Source organism: Lissotriton helveticus, chromosome 6 (genome assembly GCF_964261635.1).
Source record: "Lissotriton helveticus chromosome 6, aLisHel1.1, whole genome shotgun sequence".
NCBI lineage: Eukaryota > Metazoa > Chordata > Amphibia > Caudata > Salamandridae > Lissotriton > Lissotriton helveticus.
The window spans coordinates 534,584,877-534,601,651 of NC_136067.1; the positions used below are offsets into that span (position 1 = coordinate 534,584,877).

The window sequence follows — 16,775 nt, forward strand, 5'->3', positions numbered from 1 at the left end:
AATGCCATGCACACTGCCTTTTGGGCTGCAGGTCCTTCATTAGTGGTCATTTACTATGGAAAAGGAAGCTTTTCTCTAGCCAAAAAGAGCAATTTGGATATGTTGCATCGCAGGCTAGTACACCTGAACTTATATAGGGTGTGCCACTGTAGTAGATGGCACAAAAGGTGCTATGGTCTCCAAGTTGCATTTGACTTCCAGGCCCTGGGTGTACTTTCTACACTATACACAAGGTACTTAGAGGCAATTTAAATGTGCCAATTGGGAATAAGCCAATTCAAAAACATTTAAAGGGAAACACACACACTTAACTACTGGTTGTCAGAGGTGAAGTGTACAGAATTTCAAGCCAGCAAAGCAGATAGTGCATACATCTGGGGCCATCTTGCAAATATGGGCCATTTCCTTCAAGCCCCTTACAAGAGCATTCAAAAAGTCCCTCTTCAAGTCTATGAGAACAGATCTACACATGGTAGCAAGACATACCTAAAAAAAACTCCAGGAAGTAAAGCAGGATCTCAATCACATAGGTCACAGAGAATAAATGCATGACGGCAATGAGGTGACTCATAACAAAGAAGTACACATTCTTTAACAAGAAATAATAACCCTGAAAGAGCAGCATATAGACTTACAACCCATTGCATAAGACTAGACAACATAAGATTTATGGATGTTCCTATAAACAAGGAAGGGCCTGACATTGAGTGCTCTTTAAACATGTACCTTCTGCTGACAAACTGTATAGAGCTCACAGGGCTGGCTCCAAAGACAGTAAATCCACTAGAGTACTGGCTATCTTAGCCTGTTTCCACAACTACAAGCTAAATGAAGACATACTTTGAAAAGCCAGATAAACCGGTCAAATTGTTTTCCAGGGTCATAGAGTATTTCAGAACCTCTCAGTGATGACTCTTAGAAAATTCAAATAACTGACTTTCTAAGAGAGAAAGACATCAAATGCAGATGGGAGCATCCATTCATTCTCATCTTTCAATGGCAGGATCATCTCTACCAGCTGCATGCAGTCTGTGAGGCAAGACAAATCATGGACCTCCCAGGCTACAATACACAGCCTACGATGCAGCAAACAAATCAGTTATCCATTCATCTGTGTTACGAATGGCAGAAAGTAGCCAGACCTAAGACTGAACTGAGATCCGACCCAACCACCATCACTCAAAGAAGACAGGTGGTTCTTGATAAACCGTCCAGAAGCAATAACCCAAATGAGATGCAGTCGACCCTGTAATGACGAGGAGGAATGCAGAAGGAGGGAGCTCCCCTGTGTGTAAAAATGGGAGTGGGCTGGACAGGCGCACACTGTTTCAGATAAAGATACCTAGATTGTGCCCCTGTCTCCTTAAGTCTAGGTTGCAATCAATGGAACGAGCTACACTGTTCCTCTATAGACTGGACCAAACAGTTGTTTTGTTCTGTAAGTTAAGTTTTGGATTACTGTTGGTCTATAAACTCACACAGCCATAACATATAGCAGTTTAGTTTACTCTCCCATTAAATGATGCTGGTACCAAGACCTATGCCTTCACTTCTATAACTACAAATAGGTCAACAACTAAGAGAAGTAGGTGCAATGTCAATAAACTAGGAGTAGCTCCTCTGTTTGAGTGGAGGAACGTCGACTCTCTTAAAAATCTCCAGAGATGAAAAATAAAATGGTAATTAATTACCAATGTATTTTTCATCCCCCCTCCTGAGCCGAGTGTAAGGACAAGGGTGGGGTCACTGCTAAGCGACAGCAGCAAGGAGGTGGGTGGCTGGTATGGCACGGTTTAAAGTGTGCATGTCTTTTTAGCCAGCTGTCTTGTGATGGCTAGCCACACATGGGCACTTTAAACAACTCTAACCCAGCTGTCTTAAGACAGCTAGGTTAGAGCAAGCCAAAGTCTATAGAGCAATGTGGAGCGGAGCACTGAGTGAGGTTGCTCCCACCAATCCTAGGGCTGCTCTCATGCTGGTAAATGCAGCACCAGGATTGGACAAGAGAGTTGCTTCATCTGGTTCCATTGTCAGAAGAAGAGGTCTGGAGTGAGGACATCACAGAGTTCAGGTAAATAATTTACATACTATTTTAAGCACACGCCTGACCAAATGCCCCTCCCCATAGGTGCCAGACGCCACTGCAATAAACCATCAATATCAAAGTAATTACTCAAAATGCCTGGGGCCTGAATAGCCTGGCAAAATGACTGGTGGTGTTATCAATGCTCAACAGGGCTCATTGTGAAATCTCCTCTACAAATACTGGCATAAGTTAAAATGATGGTAGCTCCCCAGACAGTAGCCATTCTCTAGATGATAAAAAAGAAGGATTGAGCATACTTCTTTGACCTAATTTTCAGAGGATCTTGGAAAGAAGGTGGCCAAAATGAGAGGCAGGACAATCACTTTTCAAATAAGACTGGTATGCAAAATCATTAACTCTAGCCAATATCAATACACCCATTGAAGGCAAACAGCTATATAAGTTATCTCAAACATCCTAAACACACCAGATCCAGCAGTCTTGAATTGGGGGTACTTCAACCTAGTCATGGACACTGAGAGTGAGAAAGAAGGTCAGGTCAAAGATTCAGACAGACAGAGGCCTTTCTTAAGAAAGGAATATAATGGCGTGCAGAGAGGCTGGACTAGAGCATATGTGGAGGAAGGCACAGATAAACTTTGCCTACTTCTCGGTCTCACACAAACACATATGCCCATATAGATTATTTTCTTGGCATAGCACCCAAACAAGATAAAATATAGGGGTAGGCATATAGGCTATGTCCTTATCCAGTCATGCTCCAATAAGTACAATTCACGGGTGATAGAGACCAACCTGGCACTCGGAAGCTCAGAGACAGCATAATACAATACAACACACAAACAATAGCTATATGGACCACAATGCCTCAGAATCTGTCTGACAACATTATTACAGAAGAGATCTCCATGAGTACTTTATAGGGTGCCCTAAATTCAGGTACTAGAGGAGCTATTTTAGTGAAACATAACAAAACCAAGAAAAAAAGAAATAATCTAAGGAAAAGAGTAAAATAACTATAGGTACCACAAAACAAATGGGCCCCAAACTTATATCAGACACTAAGCCATGCACATGCTCAATGGAAAAAAATCCACAGACTTTGTGCCAAAATATCTAAAAAAGGATAAAGCCCACAGCAAATCAACAACACAAGGAGGTCTCTGGTGATGGCCAAATAGCTTTGGAATTCAGGGTATACTACATGACACAGGATTAAACTGCAGCCAAAATTAGACTTGACAGCAATGAGGCCCATATGACCAAACTGACTCAACAGCTCATCAAAGCTCTCAAAAGATCCATTACTTTAGAGGGCGTCATCTTCACTATTGAAAAACTAAAATCTAATAAATTCACAGGTCCTGATGGATATACTACATATTTCTATAGAACCTTCTGCAGACCTTACAACCAATTTTCATTATGCTATATAACTTCTTCGCTGTTTGGGGCACTCTCCCCCATCTCAGCTAGAAGCATCCATAGCGGTCATCCCTAAGCCATGCAAAACACATCATTTTGCAACACGTAAAGACCTATGTCACTCATCATGATAGATGCTAAGCTATTTGTACATACAATATCATGTGCAGATAATATGAAAACGATACTCCATATCATTGATAATGTGCGGATCACTGACAGAATATCGACCGTCAAAATATCGACAGTCAAAATATCGAGGTAAAAATATAGAATGCCAGAATATCGACCTCTTATCTACAAACAGGTAAGTACAAAAATATCGACTCCAAAATATCGATAGGACAAAATATAGACAGTCAAAATATTGATTTTTTAAATTATCTTAAAAGTAATTTTAAAGTACTATAATAATAAATATAACTATTTTAAACATACTTAAAATACCTAAATAAACTTAAAATGAATAAATAATTATTGTAACTTAAAACATTTTTTTAAACATATATATATATATATATATATACATATTATTAACAAAACATATACAATATTTTTTCCGTAAGATAGCGAGAGTTTTAAATTTACTATTCCAACTCCAGTGAGTATAACAGTAGGGAAAGCGTTGAATAGCGGAGGAGTAAAAGTTACTATTCCCACTCCAAAGAGAGCAACAGTAGGGAAAGCGTTGGATAGTGTAGGGGTGAAAATTACTATTCACACTCCAAAGAGTGCAACAGTAGGGAAAGCGTTGGATAGCGTAGGGGTAAAAATTACTATTCCAACTCCAGCAAGTACAACAGTAGAGAAAGCGTTGGATAGCGTAGGGGTAACAATTACTATTCCCACTCCAGCGAGTGCAACAGTAGGGAAAGCGTTGGATAGCGTAGGGGTAAAAATTACTATTTCCACTCCAGAGAGTGCAACAGTAGGGAAAGCGTTGGATAGCGTAGGGGTAAAAATTACTATTCCCACTCCAGAGAGTGCAACAGTAGGGAAGACATTGGATAGCGTAGGGGTAAAAATTACTATTCCAACTCCAGCGAGTTCAACAGTAGGGAAAGCGTTGGATAGCGTAGGGGTAAAAATTACTATTCCCACTCCACAGAGTGCAACAGTAGGGAAAGCGTTGGATAGCGTAGGGGTAAAAATTACTATTCCCACTCCAGAGAGTGCAACAGTAGGGAAGACATTGGATAGCGTAGGGGTAAAAATTACTATTCTAACTCCAGCGAGTGCAACAGTAGGGAAAGCGTTGGATAGCGTAGGGGTAAAAATTACTATTCCCACTCCACAGAGTGCAACAGTAGGGAAGACATTGGATAGCGTAGGGCAGTGTTTCCCAAACTGGGGTCCGCGGACCCCCAGGGGTCCGTGACACATTCCCAGAGGGTCCGTAGGAAGCAGTTTTAAAAGCACATAAACGTTTCTTGTATAATTAGAAGCTTTCGAACAACAATAAAAGTGTCAAGATAATGACAGTGATTAATGTACCTGCTGGAGAGAGATGAGAGTTTTGTTCAGTGGCAGCTTTGACTTAACTAATGTAGCACAGAGGGTTAACGTGCCTACTGCAAAGAATGTGTAACATGCATTTTAAAAAGAAGTATTTTATGTGCATAGGTCCGTGGTTACTGCTTTTGTCACAGAGATTCTTTCGTTACTGTGCACTTCATAAATGACAATCGTAATCTAGCAGATGGACCTATAAACTGTCATCAAAGAGCTGCTTGCAAACTGTATGGTACCAGTTAGTAACTTATGTTTTTTCCCAGTCATTCATTATCGTGATGCTGCTAAAAATATTTATTTGGGTGGAAATACATTTTTAATGCTAAAGTCAGTGCTAGCCACTGTGTTATGTTCTGAATCCTGAGTTTGTGCTTCCCCAGACCAAGCACTATTTAAAAATGCCTACCAGTATGAATGACATGTGAATTCTACACCTTGTAGTCCCCTTTACCTTATGTAACATTTTTTATACACTGATTTACATGTATGATTCATTGTCTCTAAATATGTGTGATGTAAATTGCTCTGACATCCTAAAATGGTATGAGAGATGCTATAAAACAAATGAAATGCATGTGACAGAGGGACTATTCCTTCAAAATAAAATACTAAGGGCCAGATGTACGAGCAGTTTTATATGCGCAAACGGGTTCGCGAACCCGTTTGAGCATGCAAAAACCTATTGGGCCATGTACATAGCCTATTTCGCGAGTCGCAATTTTTTTGCGACTCGCTAAATAGGTTTTGCAACTTGCTACTTGGAAGGGGCATTCCCTTCCAAAAAGCGAGTCTCAAAACCACGTACACATTTTTTACGACTACAATTGCAGTAGCAAAACACTTGCAATTACCACACACTTCAAGCAGATGGTAATGAATTCGCAAATGGGAAGGGGTCCCCAGGGAACGCCCTTCCCCTTTGCAAATGCATGCAAAATTTATTTTTAAGGGCAGGAAGTGGTCCCAGGAACCATTGCCTGCCCTTAAAAAATTAAACAAAAAAGTTTCATTTTCTTTTTTTAAATGTATGGAAAAGGGCTGCATTTTTAAAAAGAAAACTGCTTTATTTAAAAGCAGTCCCAGACATGGTGGTCTGCTGAGCCTAGCAAGCCACCATCCCTGGGAGGGCTGGCATTCCCAATGGGCTCGCAAATTGTGAGAGATTCAATAATATTAATGAGCCTCGCAATTTGCGACCCCATTGGGAATCCCAAACAGTGTTAAACACACTGTTGTACATTTCATTTAGCGACTCACAATTTGCCACTCGCAATGTGTCGCCAATTGCGAGGCGCTAAATGAAATGGTCGTACATCTGGCCCCAAAATCCTTAGTACTTTGAGTATTTGTTTTGTGTGCACACATGTGTTTTTTTCGAATTACTGTTTTGATATTTGAAATTTAACTCATACAAATTGCTTGGGGGTCCCCGGCTTCCAGGTGTGACTCAATGGGGGTCCTCAGGAGTCAAAAGTTTGTGAACCACTGGCGTAGGGTAAAAATTACTATTCCCACTCCAGAGAGTGCAACAGTAGGGAAAGCGTTGGATGGCGTAGGGGTAAAAATGACTATTCCCACTCCAGAGAGTGCAACAGTAGGGAAGACGTTGGATAGCGTAGGGGTAAAAATTACTATTCCCACTCCAGAGAGTGCAACAGTAAGGACAGCGTTGGATAGCTTAGGGGTACATTTTATTATCCCCACTCTAGTGAAAATAAATTAATCTAAGTCACATAATTATAAATTAATCAATTAATACATTTTAATTATCAATTAAGCAATAATTAATTACCAATTAAACATGAATTAACTATTTATTTAAAATAAATACCAATTAATTAATTATCATGTTTAATTAATTATATTAAATTACTTCCCACCCAATTCCCCTATAAACCCACAACCCGCTACTATAAATAAAATAATATTATTCACATATTTATTAATTAAAAAATTAATTTAAATTAATTATCAATTAAGAATTATTTATTTATCAATTAAAAATTACTTAACAATTAATTCAAAATAAATACCAATTAACTAATTAACATATTTAATTAATTATAATTAAATTACTTCCCACCCTATTCCCCTATAAACCCACAACCCGCTACAGAAAATAAATTACTAAAATTAAAATAATTATCAATTAATCAATTAAAATTAATTACCAATTATATTTTAATTATTTACCAATTAATAATTAATTAACAAATAATTCTAAATAAATAACAAATAATAAATTAACATATTTAATTAATTATAATTAAATTACTTCCCACCCTATACCCCTATAAACCCACAACCCGCTACAGATTTATATTACACAAAAAGAAAAATTAATATTAACTTACCTAAATTTCGATATTTTTGTTGTCTATATTATGTCTAGTCGATATTACGTCCATTCTATATTTTTGATTGGATATTATGTCCATTTTATTCGATATTAACATTTTCTAATCGATATTTTGGTAGTCTATATTATGTCTAGTCGATATTATGTCCATTCTATATTTTTTACTCGATATTATGTCTAATCGATATTAAAAACTCGATATTTTGACTCTATACCATAATGTGCATATGTCAGCAAAGAAATCCTTAATATTGGCCATTGATGTTGAGAAACCGTTCAATATTGTACACTGGTATTACTTAATAGAGACTCTAAAGTGCATTGTTTGAGCAACAGCATTGTTCACATCGTTTCCTATCTGAGAGGGAAACAGCATGGCTTTCCCTTATCACTGCTGCTGTGCACTCTTTGCAAGGAGGCACTAGATAAGGGGCTCAGAGCCAATGCAGAAATCACGGTGGAAAAGGTTGGAATTGAAACACACACAATTAGTTTGTGCTCAGATGATGTGATTATCACACTTACAAACCCTGTTTATTCCTCCGGACATGGGTCAGACCATGGTAATTTCTAGCCAGAGATGGCAACAAACTATTTGGCAACACAGGTCTGCCATCTCCTGAAACCCATAGTTCATCTTCATCTTTTTTAACACAACCTCATTTACCCTACTCTGCTTTTGACACTTCTGAACTTCCTACCAAGTATCAGCTGCTTTAAGAAAAAGATTGCAATTGGTCTTGTTTGTTCCTTCATTTATATACAATCCATTAAATGTACAAGCATTGCAAGCACAGTACCTTGCAACCTCGTCAGCATATCTGTTGCCGAATGCCACATAGTCCCCTCCCTTGTAATGTGAGGAACATTTCACAACTGCAAATTGTGCAGGCAATTGCAGAGCCTCTAACAGTTTTCTCATCTACTCACAGTTATGGATAGGGGATCCTGATGATATCATAATTTCCTTCTGGGACCATATCTGTCCAAATTCATGCACCACACCAAAGCCATACTCACTGTTTGTAAATATATTCACCTGCAATCAATCTGTAGTGTGGTATACTTGTGCAAAGACGACTCCTTGAAGCCAAGCAGTTTTCACTACTCCTGAAACAGAACAGACTGCATAACAGCTCTCAAGTTTCCCTTTTGATCTCATAAGCATGAGCCATCCACAAACAATATGTTATCTGGTTCAGGTAGTCATTCGTCTTGTATATCTGGTCTCAGCTTGGTGCATAGTTCAGTGACGTCAAATCAGTCATACTCTACTTCACCTTCATCGTAATTCTCAGGAAGGGGTAGCAAAGTTGTAAGATTCAAAACAGAATACCTCTGTAGAGACACGTTCTCAGCTGCCAGAATGATTTGCTCATATCAGGTCAGGCGACTGTTCATGAGGTATTTTGTCCTTGTTCTAGTTAACAAAATCTCAATAGAATGAGGGACATACACAGTCAAGTGAGTACCCATTACTGTCCTTTCACTCCTTTGAATTGTAACACCTGTTGCTGCCACCACTTTAAGGCAAACAGGCAGCACTCCAGCCACTGGATTTAATGTGGCCGAGAAGTAAGCAACTGGTCTTCGGGCACCTCCATGATTCTGTGTTACAACTGAAAGAGCACAGCCCTCTCTTTCACTGCAGAAAATTGAAAATGCTTTGTTGTAATCAGGCATTACTAGTGCCGGGGCACAGGAGAGGCTTTCTCTCAACTATAGGAAAGCAACCAAGCAGTCATTTTCCCACGGCACCGGATCCGACACATCCTTGCGCGTCAGTCTTGTAAATTCTTAGCCACTAGGGAGAAGTTGGGTATCCACTGACAACAATAGCCCACCATTCCCAAAAACATCCCAACTTCCTTCTGTGTTGTTGGTGGATTCATTTGCATGATCACCAAAATTCTCTCTTTTGATACCCTTCTTGCGCTTTTCTCGATATGATAACCAAGGAATGGGTCTTCTCTCAAACAATACTGCAACTTATTAGGGGATGTTCTATGCCCATTCTCAGCCAACTGGTTTAGCAATGCAATAGTGTCATGTTTGCATGCTACACACGTATTTGACACAGCTATCAGTTTGTCAATATATTGGACTAAGACAGAATTGCACAGCATAGCCAGTGTGACTCCAAATTCTTTTCAAGAACCAGGTTAAAAATGGAAGGGCTCTACGTATACCCGTGCGAGATTCTGCACCATGCCAAAACCACAGTTGCTGAGCCTAAATGCAAAGAGGAACGGACTGTCCTCATGCAAGAGGATGGAAAAGAATGCCTGATACAAATTAATGACAGTAAACTACTCAGCCGCACATGGAATTTGAAACAAAATCACAGCAGGATCCGGTACCACGGGACAACAAGGGACCACACTATTAATGATCCTTTTCCGATCCTGCACTATGTAGTACTTACCACTAGGTTTCTGCATGTCCATAATGGGTTTGTTACAAGGATTCCCCATAATCTGCTTCTGTAAACCTTGTTAAATCATTGTATTGATCACATGTGTCTTTCTAGCAATCATTTCAGGGGTCAAATTATAATGCGGTGTTCTGGGATACTCCGCATTCAGCTTTATCTGTGTACGGACAGGCTAAACTCCTTTAATGAGTCCAATGTCCTTTCCTGAAACATCCCACACTCCTGGTCTCACTAAATCTCTGAGATCTAAAGGCAAGTCTTCTGTCATAATCATCAGATACATTCCAATAATTTGATTCTGATTTGCCAACTTAAAGGCAATGGCATCATCATGAATTTGTAATTCTATTCCTTTCAGGGTACAGGATATAGCGCAGTTCAGTTTGTATAACAAATCGGGACCTAACAAACAAACAGGACTCGAATCAAAAACCACAAAATGTTGATTATCCTCAAAACACCCTATCTTTACACGGACATCCTCAGTGATAGGTTTCTTCTTTTTGTAGATTAACAACTCCAACTACTTGGATAGTTCTTCTCGACATGTAGGTTTGGGAATTCCACTGATCACACAGTAGAAAGAGTAGCACCAGTATCAACCAAATATGATACGTGGTAACCATTTACCTCAGCTGCTGCGAATCGGCCACTCTGGTCTATCTCCAAGTCTGCACCAAGCACGCAATCTCCTGCGCCCCGTCAGGCACCATCAGAAAGACTGAATGATGCAAAAATTGTCAGTGGTCTCAACCATAGGAATTTGTCGGTAAGGATTATTATTCTGGAAAGCATTCTGATTCAAATCAGGACCTGTTTTGAAGAAAATCTGAGAACATTAGCAGCTTGCTGCCACGTAGGAGGTTGTGGAACCTCTATCAGTGGGGCTTGTGGCACATTACAATTCTGAGATGTAGGTCTGGGTACCTTCTATTTCTGCATAGAATTACTGTTCTGAAGTGGTACAAACCTCGGATCGTGACCCTGATTTGTGGGATTAAGATGACATTTTCCCTTCCAATAGGAGGAGAAAGGAGGGGTTTAGAAGGGGTTAGGATAGGGTTTAGGGAGGTTTCTGCATCTACCCACAAAACAGTAAGCCCATCCATATTCATAAACTGCCCTTTTGGGGTAACAATTTCTCTATGGTATGCTGCTTCAGCTTAAACTTTCAGGGGTACGTACATCGTATTTCAATGCTTTTATAGTGTCTTAGATAATTAGATACATTTTGTTGTTTTTCTCTGTCAGGCAACATAGATGGAAGAAGGGCAGTCATTAATCCATGTGGATTTTTACCTGACCTGCACCAATATTATCCTACAGGTCTTTGCTTCCACACAAATGCATATCTATTCCCATGCTATTTACTTTTAATGCTTTACATTACCATACTACATTCCTTGAAAGCCTGACCTGAGATTGAAAAGGCTTGTTGGAAGTAGTAAATTACACCCGTAAATTTGACTTCTCCCCCTGTCTTTGTTTTTCAATAGCTCTACCCTTCCAGGAAAACAGGCGTTAGCAAGCAATTTATAAAATAAATTAATGATATGAAAAACATCCCTTAGTGGGATATTCAAATCACACACCTGCCAGGCCCGCATTGTATACGTGCACGTGGCTGACAAAACAAAGGGGCCCAATCTACTAGCAGTGTCCTTAGATGCTGGGCTAACATTACACAAGTGAACCTCCAGCAAGGGCCTTGTGAAGAGGGCCTGCAAATATGTACCTGTTCCAGTTGCTAGAGGACAATACCAAAAGGGCCCCAGACTTCTCCAGTATTCTTGCCATCCACTTCCTCAATATCATAAATGTTATTCTGATCTAGCAATCTTGCTCTACAGATGATATAAGCACTGCTAAATGTTTACTGTAATAAGAGATGCGGCTATGATTGAATTGATTAATATGGAGCTGCCTTAAGGGCAAGAAAATGTAAGCTGTTACAAAAGTCATAGGTTTTACAACTTTATTAAATGATCTTCTCAAATCTTGTCCCAGAATTTCATTAACATATTCGATCCAATGTCTCCAAAAAAACATGTTTTGTTTTCTGCACTGATTGAAACTGAAATCTTTAAGTGGTTGCATGTTTACTTTTCTTTCTTGGATTCTAAAACTAAGCAACATGTTTCTCTTACAGACCCATATTGACGCATCTGAAGTGATGGAATCAAAACCGGTCCTCGTTGTTCATGGTGGAGCCTGGGCAATACCGGATTATTTGGCAGAGGACAGCATTCTAGGAGTAAAAAATGCAGCAAAACATGGATATTCCCTTCTGGAACAAAGAGGAAATGCTGTCAAAGCTGTAGAAGCAGCAGTAAGGATTCTAGAAGACAATCCTGTATTTGATGCAGGTATTGATACTATTTTTTAATCAGAATTTTGACAAAACATGAATAACAAATTGAGTTAATAATTAACACAACAAAAATCCCACGGCCCACTGAGAAAAATGTAACTAGTAAAAGTTTACCAAAAATCGAATAACGGGAACCAGCGAAATATTAAAGATTTAGGTTAAAAAGCATCAAATAAAGAAAATCACCTCTCAATAGTCACTATTTGCCATTGACTAGGGATCTAGGCATAGTTTGAGGCTGACCGTGATCTGATGTGGGTGACATACACCAAATGGGTTTGTCCCAGTCAAAGATTGTATCTTCTGATTTAGGATGTATTCTAAATTTTGACAGTCGGCCCGTCATCTGCCAGGGCCCCTGAGCAATTGACTCTGTCACTCTGGCATAGGTGCTGATGGCCACATTTATAGTATTATTCAGATGTTCATATTGTACCAAGACACACATGCCACTATATAATGTAAATGTTAGTGTTAGACAGACTTATAAAGCGCACTATCACCCCACGGGCATACTGGCGCTGACGTACGCTAACTCAAACCATGCACTTATGTTGCAGTGAAAATGTTACCTATTATTGAAAGAAGGTGCCTAAACAGCACCATTAGGATAGAGCCAGGTCTTCACTTTCTTCCTAAACTGCAGAAGAATGATCTTGTGCCTGTGTGCTGAATTGATGCAAAACAACACAAAAGGATGTGATAAATAGTTATATCATCCAAATGTTTTTTTTGCTGATAGGCTTGGTGAAGCTGAATTGCAGTGTGTGGTATAAACTCATGATAAACAATGCAAAAAGGGTATTACAGGATGGGTACTAAACAAACCAGTTCACTTATAAATCTCTAAACATTTAGGGATATGAATAATAGGCTGCCTGAGCTCAGCAATGTGTATTTCAAAGTCTGAAACATTTCTGTCTGCTACCATACTTTTACATATATTATGGAAAGCTTGGCATGCCATCTGCTATTTCATAGAACTAGCCACATAATATTCAGTTAGTGAAAAAAGGAATTCCAGATAAATCACTTGTGGGTTCTTATTTAGAAATGTGCCCTTTCATTCTCCTTGGTTCTTGGCACCGCAGGAGCTCTGGGCTCTGGAGAATCTTAGAGGCTCCACAGAAGCCCTGAGCTCTGGAGAAGAGATTTCCTGTGAAACTTTCCTGTGAATCATAGTTGCTCCATCTGGGAACACTGTGTTTTGAGTTCTGTGTGTAAATGGACTTTGCACAGGTGAGCGAGCAATCCCCTCCCTTAGTTGTCTGGGTACATGCAACTGAGCGAAACATTTATTAACTCAGAGTAAGTCCCAAGATGGAAGGTGTGGCAAAACTCTGAAATACTGAAAAGAATAACTTGGTTACTACTAGGAATGGTTTCATTACAAATGACCAACTGATGTTTCTTTTAAAATTCTGTGATTTGAGGAATCTGTTTGGTACTCAGGTGGAGAGAACAATTTTCTATCTGGAGTTACTCTTTAGAATTCCTGTCTTACAGCCCAAAGAGCTGAGAATATTGTCTCCTTTCAGGGTTAAAATGTTCTTCTTACTTTTTCTAAATCTCTAATGATCCACAGTGGTTCAGGTCCTCCGAGTGCAGCCTGTTGCCTCACTGAAACTTTCTGTCATTGCTGGAGGCTGCAATTCAGCATTTCAAAATTATTAAGAGAAATCCAACTGGTAAAAGCCAAGGGTCTAAGTCAGTACCTCAGGAACGCCGCTTGGCAGTTAAAACTCACTCCAGCTGAGGCTACTAGCATAGTGCAGTCTAGGTCCAATTTTTATTGGTCAGCTGAACACTTCAGGGAAAAGACCTCTTGCAGTTTGTTCCGACCCTGAGCCACGGAGGAGCTAAGCCATCTGACCATCAGAGTTCACTTCTTTGTCCCAAATTCATCTGGAATCTAGATAACAAACCAATATCCCAGTTGAACTCGTACAAATATCTTGGGTTCCAACTTGATCACAATCTCAATTTTAACCACCAGCTGGACCAAGGAATAAAGAAACCAAAACAACTCTACTACGCCTTTAAAACTCTAGAGAGGAAGTTTAAAGGCTGCTCAACTGGTCACCTGCTAAAGGTAATTGCAGCAAAATGTATTCCAACTATCTCATACGGGTCAGAAATGATGAACACAAAAGATGCAGCCACCTTAAACCAAGCCTGATCAAGTCTCTTTAAGAGTCTGTTCTCAATCCCCAGGTACATCTCCCAGTCACAGATTCGACTGGAATATGGGCTTACAAACAAGAAACCAGCCCGACAGGGAGCGATGGCCAAATATTACTGGTGGATGAGGCAAGCAGAGGAAAATACCTTAGCCCACTCTTGCTGGGCAGAAATTGAACAGCAAGCAAGGCAAAATAACTCCATTGTCATAGTATTAAAAGAATCACTCACAGACCTACACCTTGAAGAGGCATGGCACACAATCACCTCCTATTCTGTGTTTAAAAATGTTGTGAACACTGCAACCAAACACATTTCTCTGTTAACGGACAAAACTGCCTTTGCAAAAAAAAACATGCATGGGCAGTGATCATGGGCAGTGATTCAATCTTATCAGATGCTGAAACCACAACAATATCTTTCAGAACATTTCGCACAGCACAAAAAGCATTGTCTGACGATGCTACGGTTGGGGCACTTCCCCATGAAGGACTTGACCCTGAAATGGAAGCGTACATGGCTGACGTAAGAATGCAGACTGTGTGGACAGGGAGAAGAGACATTACTACACCTCCTATGCATCTGCAATTCGCTTCTAGAAACTCGAAAAACTGTGCTTCGCGAGATTTTCAGGAAAAACCAGTTAAGGACATGCAGAGCAGCTGTGATTGAATGCCTTGGAGGTTCGTCAATCCAACTGTCCTGCAAAGCCATTACGTTTTGGGAAATGGCAGCCAAAGAACTAGATAATACACAAGAATCAGTTTGAGGGCCTCTTACGATACTGACTGGTCTCTTCTCACCCGCTCCTGCACAATTTTTTGATTTCTCCTCAATGAATATCCTAGCACTTTAAAATTGTACCGACCATAAAGTCAATATTTCTTATTTCTACTGCTGATTAGGATTGACTAATGACGACTCAATGTTTTTATCTTTTGCACTTCTCAAACTACCACTTTTAAATCATTATGTATAACATGCTTTTACAATCCTTTACGATTGTTTAACGAAATCAAATAAAAGTATTATTGACTTGACACTTCTGTGTCCTGGGCACAACTGGTAGCAGGCCCAACCCTTCAGGACCACTCACTGATCTGAACAGCCCTTCCCTTCTTCCACAGACCCAGAAGTCTTCTGAGGAGGGTGCCTTGGAGTGACACATTGATGGCTGGGATGGGAGTGACTTCTGGCTCTTCCCTAACAAAAGAGGTAGAAAGTTCACAGCGGCAAACCTAGTGACGTTTGCATGAGTTCCCACTTGTCCGAATGCAAAGAACTTCGCAACACATCTTACTCCTAAAATTCAATATATGGAAACCCTTCCTCCTTTTTGCAGAGCATTTGTGTCCACCCATAGATATGACATGGAAAATTAGCAGTCCTCTCCTCTCTGGTGATTCAAAAGTGTTTCTGGGGGTGGTTCCATTCCCACAGGGTTTGGTGCCAGCCAGACTGGGCTAACAAAAGATGACCTTTCCCAGGGCTCATGTAAGATTTACTTGTGAAAGGGCTGGCCCCTATACAAATGTAGGTTCCTGTGTTCACCCTAACTTGCCTTACTGCCAGGTTACTTGTGAAAGTGCTGGCCCCTATACAAACTGATGTTCCTGGGTTCACCCTAACTTGCCTTACTGTCAGGGAAAGAAAAACACATCCTGACACTCAGGCAAATTTCTTGCACTGCGAGGAGTGGCCAAATACTTGCAAGGCAGGTATAAGTTAGCCTTCAGGAGCTTTGGGCAGGAAGATGGTCACTTTCTAAATGTCACTTTTCCAAAATATTGAATAAAAACATGAATTTACCATTAGATTGTATTTTTATTAATTATCGAAAATAGTTGTAGAATCATGTTTGTAGCTGGTTTCAAACTCAAAACAGCTGAATTCATATTTTAATTTGTGCTCTAGTTTTTTCATAGGACAGCCAGAGTCTTCTACTGTGAAAACAGCTTTTGGAGCCTTGTCACTCTACGGACATGTGCGCCGGGGTGCCGTCTGATTTGTGCACACGTGGAATTCACCCGCACGGCGGGAGAATTCCAGCCACGCCCAAAGGGTTAAATTCCTATATGTTCCACTTTTCAATATAATTCATCCTACTTTGTAGGCTGAAAGGCCTATATAGGGATAACTTATTCATTTTTAAAAGGGTTCTTTTCTCAATTCAAAGAGGGTTCTTTTGAATGGTTGGATTACATTTTTAACTTGTGTCAGTCAGGCTACAATGATAGGCCTGAAGCCATGTCTTCTTTGTCACACTAGTTGATGGCACAATAAGCGGTACGCGAATTCGTGCAAAAGCGTACTCGCGGTCCTCAAAACCCACAAACTTTTGCGAAATTGCGGATTTTTGTTATTTTTGCGTATTCGCTGGATTTTTTTTCATCACGGCTACCGCGAAGTTACCCCTGCGGTCGTACATGGGCGCGGCCATCTTGTT

At 40.0% G+C, this 16,775-nt stretch overlaps 1 protein-coding gene across 1 annotated transcript in view; it reads left to right on the forward strand.

Annotated features, from left to right (window-relative positions):
* The window catches only part of LOC144761432 (isoaspartyl peptidase/L-asparaginase-like), a 1,220,143-nt gene that overhangs the window by 197,350 nt on the left and 1,006,018 nt on the right, over positions 1–16,775 (forward strand). Inside the window, exon 2 of the mRNA XM_078646809.1 lies at positions 11,927–12,143. Coding sequence (XP_078502935.1) covers positions 11,951–12,143 — 193 coding nt within the window. The 5' untranslated portion in view covers positions 11,927–11,950. The remainder of the gene's footprint in view (positions 1–11,926; positions 12,144–16,775) is intronic.